At 47.2% G+C, this 16,964-nt stretch overlaps 1 protein-coding gene across 1 annotated transcript; it reads right to left on the bottom strand.

The window, feature by feature from the left end:
* Window positions 1-2,108: 2,108 nt before the first annotated feature.
* On the bottom strand, window positions 2,109-7,048 carry TNFRSF18 (TNF receptor superfamily member 18). Its single transcript, XM_009960816.2, has 6 exons — window positions 6,836-7,048; window positions 4,488-4,622; window positions 3,884-3,971; window positions 3,305-3,393; window positions 2,600-2,740; window positions 2,109-2,314 (listed from the first exon to the last, which is right to left on the bottom strand). Exons 1-6 carry the CDS (start codon window positions 7,008-7,010, stop codon window positions 2,163-2,165), a joined length of 780 nt encoding a protein of 259 aa, XP_009959118.1. The 5' UTR covers window positions 7,011-7,048; the 3' UTR covers window positions 2,109-2,162.
* Window positions 7,049-16,964: the final 9,916 nt, after the last annotated feature.

The following is a 16,964-nucleotide window of genomic DNA, read 5'->3' on the forward strand; positions in this document are numbered from 1 at the left end:
AAACCACAACCTGTGAAGTAGGGTAAGAGCCTAGAGAAACCAAGGAGAGATGATAGTTTATGAACACTTAAAAAGGTGACAAAGAGTCCACACTTCCTCATAACCATAATGGATAATATAAATTTTAACTAACAACATCTCTCCTTCTCCGACTTGAAATCGGTCACTGTACGGGATGGCCTAGAGAGGTCATGGAGTCACCTCAACGGAAGCCTAACAGGTAGGCTGCTATCCAGTCTCGCCAAGCCTGCCTTGGAGCACAGAGGCTGCAGGACCAGCTTACCAAGGTCACAACGTGTCCCACTTCCGCAGATTCTCCACTCAAGCGCTTTCACAACAAGCAATAACTTCTGCTCTGTGGCCATCGTAAGGTCACATGACATTCACACGCTGAGAACAGCACGTCATTCAGACCTGGGAGCCTGAGTGCGTGATTAACAGAAATGTCATTATTCTGTCGGGGTTTAATTTAGAAACCCTGTACTGTTTACATTACCTGTAAGAAATCATGAGGAAGCTGACGTAACGGCTGTACTGTGAGATATTTATAACTTCTCATGTGAAAGCCGAGTCAAAACGCATTTTTGCCCAGAGATGATTCGGTCACAAAGAGCCTACTCCAGGTACCTTCACCAGAAGGCCAAACCCGAAGGTATCCGGAGCTTTGAATCTATTCTTGCAGGCTGCCCAGGGAGGTTGTGGAGGCTCCTTCTCTGGAGACACTCAAGACCCGCCTGGACACGATCCTGTGCGACCTGCTCTAGGCGAACCTGCTTGAGCAGGGGGGTTGGACCAGATGACCTCCAGAGGTCCCTTCCAACCCCCACCGTTCTGTGATCGCGGTCACACAACACAAAAATAATTAGATAAAAAAAAAAAAGACGTGAGTTTGAACTACTTGAAGCCATAGGACAGATTCTTACTTGAAATCACTCTCAATTCACAGAAAGCAGCCAGCTCCAGTTGAAACCATGGCTCCTTTAAATTCAGGCAAAGCAATTAATTCTAGCCATGTAAGAGCTCCATGAAACTGGAGGAGCACTAATCTAACATCAAAAAACTCCTCTGTGGTACAGTTTTCAGTAAGGGGAGCATCTTTCCACTGATGATAAGTCACTGGAGTTATGCTGGTATACACCAGCAGATGGTCTGGTCCTTTTTCTTCTGAGGTGGGGAAAAAAAGCATCAAGAACAAATGTTGGGTTTTCTGCGTTTTCCACTGTGTTTTCCTACTCTATAAACCCGGTGAGAAGAGAGCATCAAACCGACTGTCTTTCTCTAGACAGCATGATCCTCCTTTGAGCCTTTCAGAAGCCTCCCTTTTGCAACCCAGTATTCCAGGTACCAAGGATGACTGAGTTACAGCAATGGAGGAGGATAAAGGTGACTCCCTTCTTCCCCTAGTGCCCCCGGAGGGGCTGAGGGGATCACAGAACTTGCATAGAAAAAAATCTCAGGAAGATGTGGCCATGGCAGTCTCACGCTGGCACCTCTGTGCGATAAGACGGACGTAACCAACGCTTTCTGTTGGGACTGGAGGGGAGAGTATTTAATGGATTGAGAGTAACGGGCAACTGAGAGCGGGCAATTCGGCAGGAGGGAAAGGCACTGTCTGCTGAAAGAAGAGTAGCAGAGCGGGTTGCTAGGCACAATGCCTTATTCCCTTAACACGAGCATCAAGACACACCCTGGAAATACAGCTAGCCTGGGGAAGCTGTGAGAGTGCCCTGTGGGTACCACCGTACCTCCTGCGGCACTGAAGGGATTGACGGTGGGACACCGGCCTTCTACGCACGTATCAATCTGTGGGAGCACCACAGAGACACATGCAAAGGGGAATAGTGACAACAAGGGTCCCTGGTCCCAAACAAAGTTGAAAAGAGCATCAATGGGGAAAAAAAAAACAACAAACCAACACAACAAACAACCACCCAGGAAACTTGCAATAATGCAATACAGCTGAACGGAATGTCAGCCTGACTTAGCAGTATTTCTGCTTCTAAATGCTAGGTTTGTGAGAAGAAACAAAGCAAAACTCCCCCCAAACTCACTCCTTGTTGCTATGTATATAACAATGCTTTACGGATCCAGCTCCTCCCGTGGTTTTTTTGAAAAGCTGAGCTCAGCTCCACATCTCACAGCACATCGCAATTTATCTCTTTTCATTGTAGACTCTGAGAGTGGAAATAGCAAGGCTTTTCTTCTGGTGTTTTTTCTCCATGTTCTTCTTCTGGAAACTGGCAGCTGTAAGTCTCTTCTCTGTGGTGTGACAGTTGTGGAGCCACTGGCGGCCTAGAGAAGTTATGTTCCAGATCTGCAGTGAGAATAAGCAAAAGCACTGCACATACAAGAGGTCTTCATACGTGTCAGTTAGCTGCCTGTTACCTTTACTAACAGAGCCTCTGAGGAAAGGACAAAGACACAGATGATACCCTGCGAATACCCACTGATACCCCATGAAACTAAGCGACTTGCCCAAAATCACAGAGTAAATTCGTGTTTATCTATTCAACTTAATTTATTCCCTTCTGACTCTGGACCAACAGACACATTGCTCGCGGCTGAAAAGCTACAGAGAAGTCCACAAAGGTGCACTTACCGTCAACGACGTGGTATTTTTCTTTCTTCAGTGACCATATGCAGAAGTGCAAGAAGAAGGTCAGCAAGATGAGAACAAACACAGCCACTGCCGTAAGGATGGCCAGGATGGTGGTATAGAGAGAGCCATTTGTAGCAGGAACTGCAATTAAATACACGTATTAAAGATTAAGAAATCATGTGCCCAAACATGTTAAAGTTCTTCAAGGAAATTTAAGGCGGGGGGGGGAAGGCAGGAGCAGAGCAGCTTGCTATCTGCAAGATACTCGGTACTTGCAAAGCCTGTGCCCACTTATTCCTGTCTAGTTTGACCCATGATAAGACACGAGGTTTCAGTTCTGGGTGTTGTGGACTCCACCAATCTTGTAAAGGAACTGGATGACTAACTAAGCTATTGTCTTCCTAAGAAAATCTAGCGAAAGCAGTTCAATGGAAAGCTCAGAGAATCTGCCCAGCAAGTGTGCTCTGTTTAAGGACAACCGTTGGGCTTTTCTCCACCTTTATTACTGACAGTGCTTTAATGGTGGAACCTTTGCCCAGGTCAACAGTTCCGCCTACATTAATACTGCAAGAAATACAACGGAAATTTTCAAAGGAAAGTTTCATGGCAGCAAGCTCTGGATGATAACTATGCAGCAAGTCACCAACTGAAGAAGCGTAGAGAAAAGTCATAGGCTCAAAGAAACAAATCATTGCGAGAAGGTACCTTTCTCCAAATCTTTAGCAGGGAAACCACATATTGCATTATGTGTACTGTTGCCTTGCTTGATTGTTAGAAATCCAGAACTTTCACAACTAAAAGAAGAAGAAGAGTCACTTTTAGAATGTCCCTGCCTTTCCCTCGATTCCTCTCCAGCCTGTCTCTTGGCTCCCTTTCTTCCTTCCCTCCACTCTTTTCACAACTTGTTTCCTTTTTTGCCTTTTTATAGCAGCGCAGGTAAAGTCACGGCTGTTCTATTGCATCGCGCTTTTTTATATGCACATTATTTTTAGTCTCTTTGTTTCAAGTGGTGTCCATGTTTGGAATAATTTTGAATCAGTTTGAGCTGGACTTGGAAGCAAGTTGAATACACAGCAGTTTTTCTTGAGATCTGCTTTGAGACTGACTATTTACAAAGCCAAAGCAGAGAGAAACATCATATATCGCTGAATTTAAAAACCTCATCATTTAATCTCACTGGTGATCCCATCTTTGATTCCATTTTGTTTATTAATTTAAGTATTAATCATCTGAGAATTTTAATACGTCTATTTCCAAAGAAGGTAAGTATCAATAAATACATACTCAGTCCAGTTACGGCACCAGCCATTCTTAACATTAGAGTAGGTTCCTAGCTCACACGGTTTACATTTGAATGTGAAGTCTAAAATGCCTACAAGGAAAGAGAACACGAATTATTAGTGGTCAGTGCCTTTACTGAAAGACAGGGATAGAAACGACAGAGCACAACGCATTCCCTCCTCTTTCCGCGCGACGAATCGCCCCCTGCAGAAACGCAGCAGCAGTTCTTGCCACCTTTGCATTTTGGGAAGCGTATGGGCAGACCCCTTACAGAAAAGGTACAGAATAGTCTGATCTGGCAGCAGAGGGTGTGAAGTTAAGAGGCAACACAGGGTAAAACAGTCTTCTCCTGACAGTTCTAGCAGCTTGGAAGAAAAGTAATACTGAAATTCTGAGCCCAAAAGCCAAAGTTGCAAACCTAGGAAGGGAAGAGCTACGAAATAGGGAAGCAAGGGGTTTAGTCACAGAGGCCACAGTATAAATGCTGTTTCTCTCTGCATCATGAGCCTTCCCAAAGCAGGTTATAAGTGGAGGAAACCGACTGCTGCTCAGCCAGCCCCTTATACAGAACTCTGTCTTTCAGAGCCGTTCACGTTTCTTTAGTTACCAAGCTTAACCAGCTCCTCGCCCTCCGCACATTCAGGCAGTTTTTTGCAGTAGAGACATGCACTATCAACGCAGCTGTATCCCTGACGACATTTGCAGTCGTGGTCTTCGGTATTTTGACATAGGGTGTTGTCTCCTGTCAGGAAGAAAGAAGTCAGACTTGCCTTTGTCATAGAGGCCAGAGATTAACCATTAGTCTCACTGGCTGACGCAGGTGCAACAGTTCCTCACTGTGCTACGGTGGAAAAAATGGATACCAGAGGGATGTCACTCCCATGCATGCTGGACAAAGTATTCAAATTCAGCACCACTCAGCTTTTTACACCACGGTTATCTGAGCATGGCATGACTTACCCCTGTAATCCTTCTCTCTTAACTGGAATACCAGTGTAGGTCGTGGTAGACAGGATTAAGGCAGCAGGTTTGCTTTACTACCTTGTGCAGATCTAGGCACTGTGGGGCGAGGAGAGCACTGCCAGCACCCCAAAGCAGCACTACACATTCACTAGCCATGCAGTCAGCTCTCAGGACGCTGCCAGAGCTCTTCTCAGTTAGGCTCAGCCATGTTAGAGGAGGGATGCCCAAGAGATCCTTGGCCAGTGAAGCTAGAGCTTCTTTCCACGCCTCTCCTAACAACTGCAGCTTCTTCCTACACTTTGTTGGCAGAAGCAGGTCCAAATCCAAGCCATAAAACCAGCACCCTCCCTACCCTCTGTCCTTCTGTTTCTAGAGGAGTTCTGTTATGTGCTTTGCTTGCACTCAAATAAACATCATCTCTAATTCTGAGAGGCTCCTGGGGGTTCACGAAAGCAAAGGATTGACCATATATACTGATCCCATCAGTAAACAATAGCAAACAGTACTTCAGGCAGTTGGAGACCAGTTAGACGAGAAGTGCTGCTCAACCAGGAAGCTGTATAACCTTAAAGAAAAAAAAAAATATAGAGGGAAATGCTGGCTAGTTCAATAGTGTGCTTAAAAACCCACAGTCAGTAGCAAAGATCAAGAAAAGATTATTTCCTGAGGCTGGTGATAGAATGTACAGGGCCACCAGAGAACTGCCCACATCTTCCTCTGCCCACTGGCCTCCTCTTACTGGCCTTCAAAACTTAATGAAATCTGGCAGCAAAAGGGAAACGGCTTGGGGATGCTGCTTTCTGTTTTACTAGTGGGTGATTCTGGAGTTGATCCCACCAAGCAGTGACTCTCCTCCTTCACGCTGGATGATTTTTTACCTCAGTGGGAAGGGAAATACGCTGGGATCTCCTCGCTACTGAGGACTCTATTGCTCATTCCCACAAATCCTGTGTGTCCACCCACTCCTTCCACAAAGAACTCAGTGTCCTTGTGGGCTGAGGCAGATATATTCAAGCTAGTAACAGCTGGGAGGCTGACTCCTACCTAGGCACCAAGGAAAGACGTCACTTCTCAGCTAATCCTGTTGCTAACCTGCAGGAAAACAGCACTAGCTAGGCAAGGCTTCCAGCAACCCTGTCTCAGGACAAACAGAAAAGGAAGGTGCATTCCTTGCTGTAGGTCACACAAACACCTGCCTATTCCCTACCGTCCAGCTCTGGCTACCGTTACGGACAGCACTAAACTAGGAAGGGTCCTGAGACCACGGAAGAGGCCATCACAATCACTTGTTCTGTCCTTCAGCCTAACAGGCACAGAAATGTCACCCAGAAAGTCCTGCAGCTAGCCTGTTCCACCTCTAGTGCCTTGATTTGGCTTGAAATTACAGGCAAGTGAAAATCCATCATCATCTCACCACCATCCTAAGGTGAGGCACGAATACAGGTTAGAAAGGGCTGTGGAAACTAGCGATCACCTGAGACCTTGCCTGTGCGTTTACTTCTGGGACAAGCACAGGCCAGCAGAACGGAGGAACTGAAGTGGGATGCTTCCTCCTCTTTAGATTGCGAAGGACAGCCTTATAGAGAGTGTCACTGCCTGCATTCCTTCTGAGGTCTCAGTGGCACAAACAAACTTTGAAGCCACGTTTGAACAGAGCGAGGGCTCAGAATCAGTGCTGAGAGAACACCTTCCTTCCCTGTGAGCAAGACCAACCCACAGAAACTCAGCTTTCCCTTTCCCACTACAGAATAACGAGTACAAGCACGTAACGACCCGAAACAGGAGTCCACGCTCAAGTTTATAGCTAAACCACACTACGAATTTCAGGGCAGGAAGGAAGCCCTTGCCATTTTGTTTTGCATATGCAGTTGCTCAAGATACATTTACATACATACACACACACATACACGCCTGCTCCCCACGCCTGATTACCCTGGTTGACATAAAACAATATTGACAAACAGAGAGGAGACAAACACATCATTTCCTTACCTGTGTTTGAGATGCATTTGGGGCAGCATTTCTTTTCGTCTTTACTGATTATTCTCAGCTCACCATCCTGGCATGGGGTCGCCAGAGCCTGCTGTGTCCATTGCCATAGGCACACCACCAGCAGCAAGCAAGCTCGAATCTTGAAGCGACCGACTTCGCTTCCCTGTTCAATCATATCTCGAGCTACACAACTCAAAAGCACGCTAGGGTGGGCTTGTATCAGGACTTCCCTGCAAAAGCACTCTTTCCTCTGACACTGTGGGGAGTCACTGTGCTCTTTGTAGCTGCACTCTTCCTCTTTCTTTAGGGGCGGGGAAAAGATTTTTATGTCATCAAATTCTTAAAATAGCAGGGCAAAGCAACCATGCACCAGTGACTCTGCTAAGAGAGCAGCAGGTTAAGGGCAAGATGTAGCATCACGTAATCTGATTTTCAAAGGATTTTGCAAGTTGATATACAATCGAACACCAATGCAGATTAAATTAGCGTGTGAACCTCAGCGCTCTCAGACTGTTTCATTCTGACTTAGAGTTCCTAATGAATTTAGAAACCTCCAAGCATTAACTATCAGATTGCAACGTATAGTAAGTCCATCCATCCACTCAGATTTTCTGACTCTCATTCTCTTAATTGCTTTCAACTTCCTTCACTCTGGATCAGGAGACTTTTCAACTATTTTCCACACCCAACGTAACTCCATGGGGATACCACAGGACCAGGAGAAGGAATACTGTCTTCTCCACAGGCTGCAACATCAGCCCTGGGACCAACAGTGAAAATAGCTGCAACAGGCTCTTTAGAGAGACATAGAGCTCCTCTGACCCCCTTCCCCCCGGGACTCAGGTGACAAAAGACAGCTGCTACAAACTCGTACACAGGCACAGACGTGTTGCCCGAAATCATCACCTGCCGCTGGGTTTCAACTCCAAGATGTCTTGCGTTAGACAAACGCAGATGGGAACGTCTCTCTCTGCTTTATGTGACGACAGATCGCTTGCTTCCCCTCCCACGCCCCTTCTATTTCCACTGTACCCTCGGGTTTGCTTCTACCCCGGTAGCTTGTGGTCGCTTTTATGTGTGCACAGTGAAGACAGTATTTAAAATCCAACCTCATTCTCAACTGAACAGATGAATTCAGACGCAGAAGCAATGTTTAACGGATTCTTTTCCACGCTGCATGCGACGACAAATAGGTCAAGACAAGGTAGAGTCAGACCTGTGAAGAGAGATGAGCGCCTCTGGAAAATGCCAGGCCTACAGCATTTGACACTTGCCCTGTTAATGCCTTAGTTTAACACACGGCCAATGAAGCCTGAATAAACCCCCCCCACAGACACCACCACTCTTCCCTCAGCGCGTTCTACACTTTCTGCCTGAAGATTCGTCTATGGATCTCAAAGAGTAGGTCAGTCAATACACTCTTCACTTAGTCTTTGGTCTATTTGGGGATCTACCCGTGTTCCTGTCACAGGTTGGAAACAACCAGATAGGTTTGGCATGCAGCAGACCCTTCTGGTTTTAAAAATGCATGCTGCAAAGCTGCTTGGACTCTTAAATGTGGTAGGTGCAATCTTTCTATCAAAAGATGACATCCAAACTAGCTGCAAGCAGGCAAAAGACACAGGTCTCTGCCGTCAGTTTTTCCCACATAAAGCCCCTAGAAGGCCAACTGTCATGTTTCGGAAACTAAAAGCCTCCTACTTTGTACTTCTGCCACACAGGAGATCCCCTCCTCTTCCCACACAGCCCTGCTCCTCACGCTTCTCACGGCCTGCACTGCTCACCCAACGCTGGAAACACAGACCCACCGCCTGCCGCAGCCGCTGCTCAGCTGGCCACGGAGAGTCCTGGACACCACCAGCTCCTGGGTTCAGTCCTCCAAGCCTGGATTCCTTTCACCAGCTCTCCCAAACAGCATAACCACAATGTTTATCCCTGGCTCTTCTAAAAATAAGCTAATAACAAGGAGAACTTGTTCCAAAACCCTTACTATGGTTATGTTAAGATTCGCCCCAGGGCAGGCTGGCTGCAACACCATTTGAAAATCCTCCTCCTCACATAACGGAGCAAGGAACACCCGGAGCACACTAAGCCCCTCACCTCACTGTGGCTGCAGGCAGGATTGCTGGGGTTACAGCATCCCACATCTGCCCTGGTAACAAGTGCTGCCACTCTTGTAAACGGCGGGCTAGCCAAACTCTCCCTTCCACCTTCTCCTCCCTTTTGGCTCTTCCACCACACAGGCTGGTAGGGCAGGGAAATGCGGCACCAGGAACTTCTAGTTCTCCTCGATGCGTGCGTAAAGTGATCGTGGACAGGAGGGGACACACCTTCCCATTCAGCCCAGCACCTTCCCTGGCTCTGCAAGTCCTTCTCACAGGCTGTGAAAGACATGTGTAGCCTCAACTGCATGAAGAAGGCAAGAACAAAAGGCCCACGAAGGAAAGCCAGATTTCTTGAAATCAAGACCTCTTCACCGTCCCAGCAGCACCTGCCTTTGATGTCAGGTGCTTCCAGTTTCATCAAGAGATAGTGTACAGGCACCCACAAACATAAAAGGGCTGCAAACCCTCTTACAACAGGCAGCCACACTGACAGAAATCACGGGGCATGTCACAAAGGGTCTTAGGAGTAACCCTGACAAATCCTTTATTCATGAGGCGTGCAGAGCAAAATGTAACTCGGGAATAAGAAGCGATGGGATCAGCTCCGTGTGCTGCTGAGAGACATGCCCAGGGGTGCAGCCCAGGCTCCCCAGAAACTCCCTGAGGCTCTGTTCTGTGTACTTGTACCCCGGGTGGAGTCCCACTGCCATTACCGAGGGGGAAGAGACAAACCCTGTCAGGACCCTGACGGCTGTTCTAATGCCAAAGCTGCGGTCCTGAGGAGCTGAGAGTTATTTAGCTTCGCCTTCTGGAAGCTACACCTCAAGGCCACCCCCCCTGGCATTTCTGGCACACCAGTTACCGATAACTAATGCTGCTGAATAACCAACAGGAAGAACTGTTACTTCCAGCAACAGCAGGGACGGGTAATTGCATCGTTAACAGAAAGACTCGAGTGGTAGAAGACCCGGTCTCCAAGTTAGGCACCACACTTAGGTCTCCTGACGCCGTACTTTCTTCACCTTTAGAAGCACAGCAGTAGCAATAGACCACGTTTATCAGAAGGGACAAGGACAGCGCAGCGGTTCCAGGTGGAGGAACTGGCCATTCCCCTGAAGCTCAAAGAAGGACATTGATAATTAGCACTGCCTAAATACCAAATATGAACATTCATCAGACTTCTGCTTAGCACATACACACAGCAATAGAGAAGGGACCTCCAAAGGTCCTACCAAGACAACCGGCTAGTGGTCCCCGAGGGAACCCTAAGCCTGGCAAAGGCTGCAGGCAGGCGGTCGGTGTGGGTGTTATCAGATACCTGGTGTCTATCAGAACAGGACCTAATAATTTATTTCCTTCTATCTTTTCTGAATGTTGTTTCTTTCTGACTTGGTCTCTACACGATTTTGTTCTTGTTCAAGCATTACAGCCCTGCACAGATACTGCCAGATGACGGAACATTTACAGTCAGATCACACACAGAAGTTGTATATGCCAAGTCTAAATCTCTAGAGTCAGCAGTGACCTTTCAGAGACAACTTGACTATCTAGCTTTAAAATCTTTGGGGGTTTTCTAAAGCTAACCTTACCTGTCTCTGATACAAGGTAGTGACATTTCTTCTGTCAATCCCTTTCTTGCTCAGTCCTGTACGTGACGTACGTCAGCGCTGCTAGGTTCCACGCTGCTGCCTGATCCCACAGGGTTTCCAGCTCTCTCTGCACCTATTGATAGAACAAATGCCTGTTTCACTCATCAATAAGCAGTAGTTCTCACCTCCTCATCACCTGACTGTTCGGTGGTTTTACTCAGCAGCAGCTACAGGATTAACTAGACAGTATTCAACCGAGACTTTTCAGAAATTAGGAATCCTTACAGTCTTCACGCACAAGCAGAGGTTCTGTGCCTGCAGAGCTCCTTTCAATCCACGTGAGCTGTGGTCAGAATTATAATCCCAAGGGTTAAAAGGCTGTTGGAAGCAATGTGGTCTTTGGGGTTGTCTGAGCACACGTATCATGAAGTGCCGTCTCCTTTGCACGAAACAGGAAGACATGGCAGAGTCTTGAACAGGCAAAGAGAAGAACGTGGGGTCCGAGACGTTCAGAAATGCCTCGGGGTTCAGAGTCCCCAGCTGCCACTAAAAAGGAGCATCCCAACGCTGCTGCTAACATCCCTTTGAAGAGAGACTCTGCAAGGGCTTGTGCTGGGGTTTGAAACGAGACGTCTCTTGCATGCCAGGCTCTAGGTCCTCGGCCTTGGAGGAAGAGGTCTTAACCTTCTATGACTGCCTCCAAGAAATGCACCTCAGTTCTGAGTGTGGGGCCTCGCTGTAACAGGAGGACCTGGGGAAGATGGGTTTCTTCTCCTTCCTTCAGCAAAGAAAGGAGGCACAGAAACACACATGGCAAAAGACCCCAAATGCAGTGACTTAACTCCTGCCCCAACCTCCACCGAAGAAAGGACTCTCTTCCAGCCCCGCCTGCCCATACCTGTACATAGCTCAGGGCAAATTAAGGCTGAAACAGAAGCGCACACCGTGATGGAACAGAATGTTACAGGTCTCCTAATACCCTCTCCCTCCTCTGTGCCACCATGACCTGCACGCATAACGCTAGGAGAAGCGCTCCAGGGTGAGATCTGAAGTAAGAACCAGTGGATCCTTCCACTCACTTGTACCTCTGTCTTCAGGGCACATATTCCTAAAAGTATTTACAGAACTGGCTGCAAATTCTACTTTTGCCCACCTTAAGGATATCCAGCCGTGAGCTGAATATTATAGACATCACCGGGTGCCTCATTTTACGGTTTCCTTTTTGCTTGGGGCTACTGGAGCCACTAGTTTGCTGAACTGTACTAATTACTAACCTTTTAGAAAGAACAGAAAAAAAAAGAAAATGAAAAAAAAAAAAGAGCATAATCACTTCCCAAACACATAATTAGTTCTTGCAAGTCCAGTGGCTTTACTGACACCCCTTGGACTTCACGTCACCAGCGAGTATTGTTACCAGGGAGAGTATTCGGTTTCCTGACACTGAGATTTTGCTGATTACCCATCATGGGTGACCAAAGAAGCCATGCAGCTCTCCTACAAGAGGTTGTTCACACGAAATCTACGTAATTTCTAAATGACTAATGATTTTTGTTAGACCAATGTATAAATTGCCTTGTAAGCCTCACCTCATAAATTGTTTTCATCCCACTGTAGAAAACCCCACTGCCAGCTACAGGATTCACATTCTGCTGTACAGGCTTTGTCCACGCTCTTGGGAAACAACGGTCAGTCTTTACTTGAGGAGCCCTTTCCTATGTTACGAGAGCTGTAAGAGATGTCACTCACACGAGGTGAAGTGACCTGCCGTAGCAGGGTAGAACGGCAGCTCTGATGGGCTGCAGAAAGCGCCGAGGAACAGTCAGGGCCTGGGGTGCAGGTCAGTACTGCAGCAGGCGCATGGGGACACCTGTGACTCCACAGAAGGAGACCATACGAGTAGCCACAGCCCCCATAGAACTGTCCAAAGGCTGGGGTAAGAAAAAAAAAAGCTTAAGGGCAGAGAATTTATCTGCAGCCTGAAACTAGAAGACAAAAGTGTCGTGTTCCTTTCAGCTCTGCTAACCTTTAGGCCAGCCTTGAGATTTTGCAGTTCCTAGGACTGGCTACCCTCGGGGTCTCCAGATCTTGGGGTACTTGCAGTGCCTAATACCTGCCCTCTTTTGGCACACAGGGAGAATTACTGCCCTGCAAACCCGTCACAGGTAAGGCTGGGGGCACGGGAGTCAAACCAGGTGGCAGCAGCACGGGTGAGTCACGCAGAGCCACACGTGGGCTCCCGAGGCAAGACGAATTCTCACCCCGAAACAGTCCGGGCTTTGCAAGGAGCAGCAAGCAGTGCCAAGGACCCCGCAGCACGCACTCAGAGCTCAGCCTGCGGAACGAATCCCGCCATCACCCCTCTGGGGTGTCTGCACAGCCCGGCCACCAAAGCGGTGACTCCTGGCAGACAATCCCACAGGCGCAGAGGCCAGGCAGAACGTAACTGACATTTCACTGAGGGAAACCAAACCAGACACAGGCAAAAACCCCAAGTCCCTGACGTTACCCAACTGTATTTCCTTTCCAGCATAGCACCTGGCACGGCGTCTCTCAGCGGATGTGACCTTTCTTAAGTCTCTCATGGCAAACCTGAGTCACTTTGATGCGCTTCTCAGTCATAGGAGAACGTGAAGAGAAAATGCAGGAGATAAAGGATCTGCGGTAGCCACAGTAGCAGAAACTCGTCATATATTTGCAGGGGAAAACCAAAAAAAAGGACAAAAGAAGTGAACATAAAAAGCACAAGCTTTCAAACCTGTTGGGTTTTTTACATTATAACAACTACTGAAATATGAAATACATGTTAACAGCCGAATCTGCAGTCCGAAAGGAGCGTTCGAGGACTGCAAGACCCAGCTCATTTACATCATTATTTTTCTGTTCTTGTCCTAATCCTTCCCCAAAACTGAATGCAGCAAAGCAGTAAGAAAAACAAACCTCCATTTTAAACAAACAGCCTTATTAAAACTCCAGACAGCCCTATGCGATAGACTCTCACGTAGGAGAGAAAAAATACTGTGGACTGTAACTCATGGCTAGTGCCATTTAAAAGAAGCTAAATCGTTCATGAAAAGAATGGCATTATTCTCACCCAGAAATATGAAATTATAAGGAATTATTAGTCAGTTTTACAGATGGTTCTTGAAACAAACAGGAGGCCAAATTTTAGTGACAACATTCACGCAGACACCTTTGCACGTGCTTAAAAGGCACTTCCTCAATCAGGGCTCTACGGCAACCAAGATGCATTTAATTCACAAATCATACAGGTTTAGCACGTACTCCAACTGCCAGTCCGGTTCACACTAAAACCAGAGTTACCATCGGTTTGCAGAATAAAAGAACAACTGACACCTCAGCTGACTGCTTTACACTGGAAAAAACTCCCAGGACAGCCCTGTCCGTACCAGCTTAGATGAAGCTGCACAACTCAGACTGTGTCTCTCTCAAGGGCCTGAAAAAGGGGAAATCTGAATGGTTGAAAAACAGGAACTTAAAGACACAGGCGCAACACTTTCGAGAAGGGAAAGTTTCACGTCTGGCACGTAGGAAGTAAAGCGTGGGCAGAAGGCAGCACCAATTTGTTCAAGATTATCTGCCTATTTTTAACTACTTTCTGCCATTTTGGGGAGGATTGGAACAAAAAAAAAAAATCCAAGGAAGTTTTTCACAGAAGAGTGGCAAGACTGAACATGGCAATTAAAATCTGTTATTCCTTTATTTAGGGTGAACTATCTACATTAGTTTGTTCAAACTGGCAACCGACCAACACCCAAATCCTTAAAAAAAAAAAAACCATAACATTGAATAGGATCGGAGGCGTTTATTACGGTTTAACTCTTCCGATAGGATTATCTGTCTCGGCAGAGTGACTGGATACAGTTCCAGGGCAGCACAGCCCGCACAGACGGGCTCACAGGTACGCATCAGCACAACAGCCAGCAATTCCAGCCTGCGAGGCCTTGCTGTCACAGGCCTTCAGCCACGCAGCACACCGCGCCGTCTGTCGGCTCTTCCAACCGTCGACGAGCAAACGCAACTTGTCCTCAGCCACCCTACCCCTGCTCCGCGCTGCCAGGGCCAGCATCAGGTCCTTCTTCAGCCAGAGAGACCCCACGCCCTGGTCCGCAGGACATCCCCCCCATCGGGAGGCCGCGGGGAGGCCCGAGAAGGCCGCGCGCTCGGGGGGCCTTCCCGCGCTGCCGAGCCGGAGGGCAGAAAACGAGAAAGATTCGTGGAAACGGCTGAGGAGCCCACAGCACAGAGGAGGTCTCTGCTGTCACAGCAGCGCTCCTGTCACGGCAACAGCTCATCTGTTCCCGGGGGCTGTTTTCATCACCTAACCCACAACTTCAGATAGCTCATTAGTTATCTGCACCTTGCTCAGTTACACAGAAACACGGGACTCGCTTTACTGCCTCTGAAGCGCAGCCTACAAGCTCGATAAGCATCGCTTCTGAGAATCTGTTGGGGGTTCCCTGGAATGCTTTTCTCAAATTCATTCACGGCCGCTTCGCCATCCACTCAATTCACTGCGAGACGACAGCCTTTAGGCCGCAGCACACTTTCAAAGACCACAGGGGCTCTGTTTTCAAAGGGGCTGAGCCTTATCATCTTGAATGTCCCGGCAACTCTCGGGTCAGAACTGCTGCCGAGCCGGATTTATGAAGAAAAACACCAAACACAGCTTTCTCAAGTTGCACAGAAAGTCAGGGGCAAGGCAGCACATGAACTCAAACCTGCTAAGCCGTAGGATCGACCATTTGGTGATCCCGCTTTCTGTGAGAATTAGACGCACCGGAGTAGCTTTTTGCTCGTTTGTACTCTCCAATCAGACACATCATACACGTGCATCTAGCTGCTACCACAATTTATTTCAAAAAGTCACTATCACACTTCGTATATAATACAAATATTTATATACATTGTATAATCGCTTAAAGTAGGAAATCATTGCTAAGTACGCCATATGTATAACATATAAGAAAACATATGTTTAAAAACATGTTTCTAGACACCAGTTGTATTCTTGAATAAATTCTCTGTTGCATATTTTGGCATATGCTTTGGTACTGTGTATATAAAATACCCATCTCTAATGAGTGACCTACCGAGGAGCTGTATTTGAACTGAAAAACACTTCCGAATTACGTAACTTTCAAGTCTACTTCTTCTTGAACTTTTACACTAAGGTATTGAAATCACATCAAAAGCTATTCACAAAAACACTTTAGGTTTCTCTCAGACACTTTTTGAACTTGCTATCTGAAATCTGAATGCTTTCCAAAACTACAGACCAATTAACTTGTGGAAAACATCACAGAAGTAAAATTCGTTTCATACAGTGAACAACCAACCACGTATTTTGACTGCACAGAGACCACATCGAGAACACTTCTTCAGTTCTGAACGCAGGTTCCATTGACAGCACGCGCAAGGTGATCATCCAGATGACTGGTCAGAGCATAGTTTCGGCATCTATCCACTGTTACACGGTCTTTGCTCAGATGGAACCCTTGAAGGCCCGGATAGTCAGCACTGTGTTGAGTTCAGCTCTTGCCTTTTATCAACAGAGAACATCTAAGTAGCTACTCTTTTCTAAACCATCACAAAATTAACATTCATCAGCAGAAAAACTCTAAATGTCCATGCACACGCTCCTAAACCTAAGGCAGAAACAGACTTTCCCCAAATCCAGAGCACTGCCTGGAACCAAACTTGCTTGGAGGTTTCTCCCTACATCCCCAGCAAGCAATCAAGTCCTACAGAAGTGGTTTAAGCGAAAAGCTTTTACCGTGGCGGTGTCAAAGCTTGACTGAAGCAGCCTTGCTGACGACAGACACACCAGGGCATGCCGCACAACAGGACATCCACCAAGGGGAAGCACACACAGCCTGTCAGCTGCACAGGGCTTATAGACAAGCCTTTAGTTATACACGGCAACTTCTAAAGTTTACAGTGCAGACAAGCGGTGCTCTACCCTTCCCCCTGTTTTGAACTACTGTTTCCACTAGTACTGTTCTAATCAGAAATTACCATTCCCTCTGCCTTCTGGCAATCCACATATTCTACGTTCCACACACATGAAGGTCTCCACGGAGATTTCCAAGCACTCTGAGATCTGGAGCTACCTGGTGATCATGAGTAATCCCATTTGTCGGCCTGACAATGGGAATATTGCTCACTACGGTAACATGACATTTTCCCAGTGGGAACGTCTGAAGAAATGCAGAGAAGAGGGGGGTGACGTCGACTAGCCATCTCTCAACGGTCACTTCACAGCTAGCACCGGAATTTCTGGTGCTATTCCGGTGCACGGCCAGCATGAGAGTCACCAGCAATGAAAGCTGTCTCTGGATGCACACCAGACAGATGCCACTCGACCAAGAATAAGTAACTTGAAAAAATGGAAGCCCAAAGAAAGCTGGGCTAGGT

Source organism: Leptosomus discolor, chromosome 20, assembly GCF_034619465.1.
Source record: "Leptosomus discolor isolate bLepDis1 chromosome 20, bLepDis1.hap2, whole genome shotgun sequence".
Taxonomy (NCBI): Eukaryota; Metazoa; Chordata; class Aves; order Leptosomiformes; family Leptosomidae; genus Leptosomus; species Leptosomus discolor.

Coding starts and splice junctions, on each gene's coding strand:
- TNFRSF18 (XM_009960816.2), bottom strand. CDS start 7,010: ATGATTGAACAGGGAAGCGAAGTCGGTCGCTTCAAGATTCGAGCTTGC. Junction 3,972..4,487: donor CGAGGAGCTGGTTAAGCTTG/GTAACTAAAGAA, acceptor CTTTCCTTGTAG/GCATTTTAGACTTCACATTC. Junction 2,741..3,304: donor TGCTAAAGATTTGGAGAAAG/GTACCTTCTCGC, acceptor ATTTAATTGCAG/TTCCTGCTACAAATGGCTCT.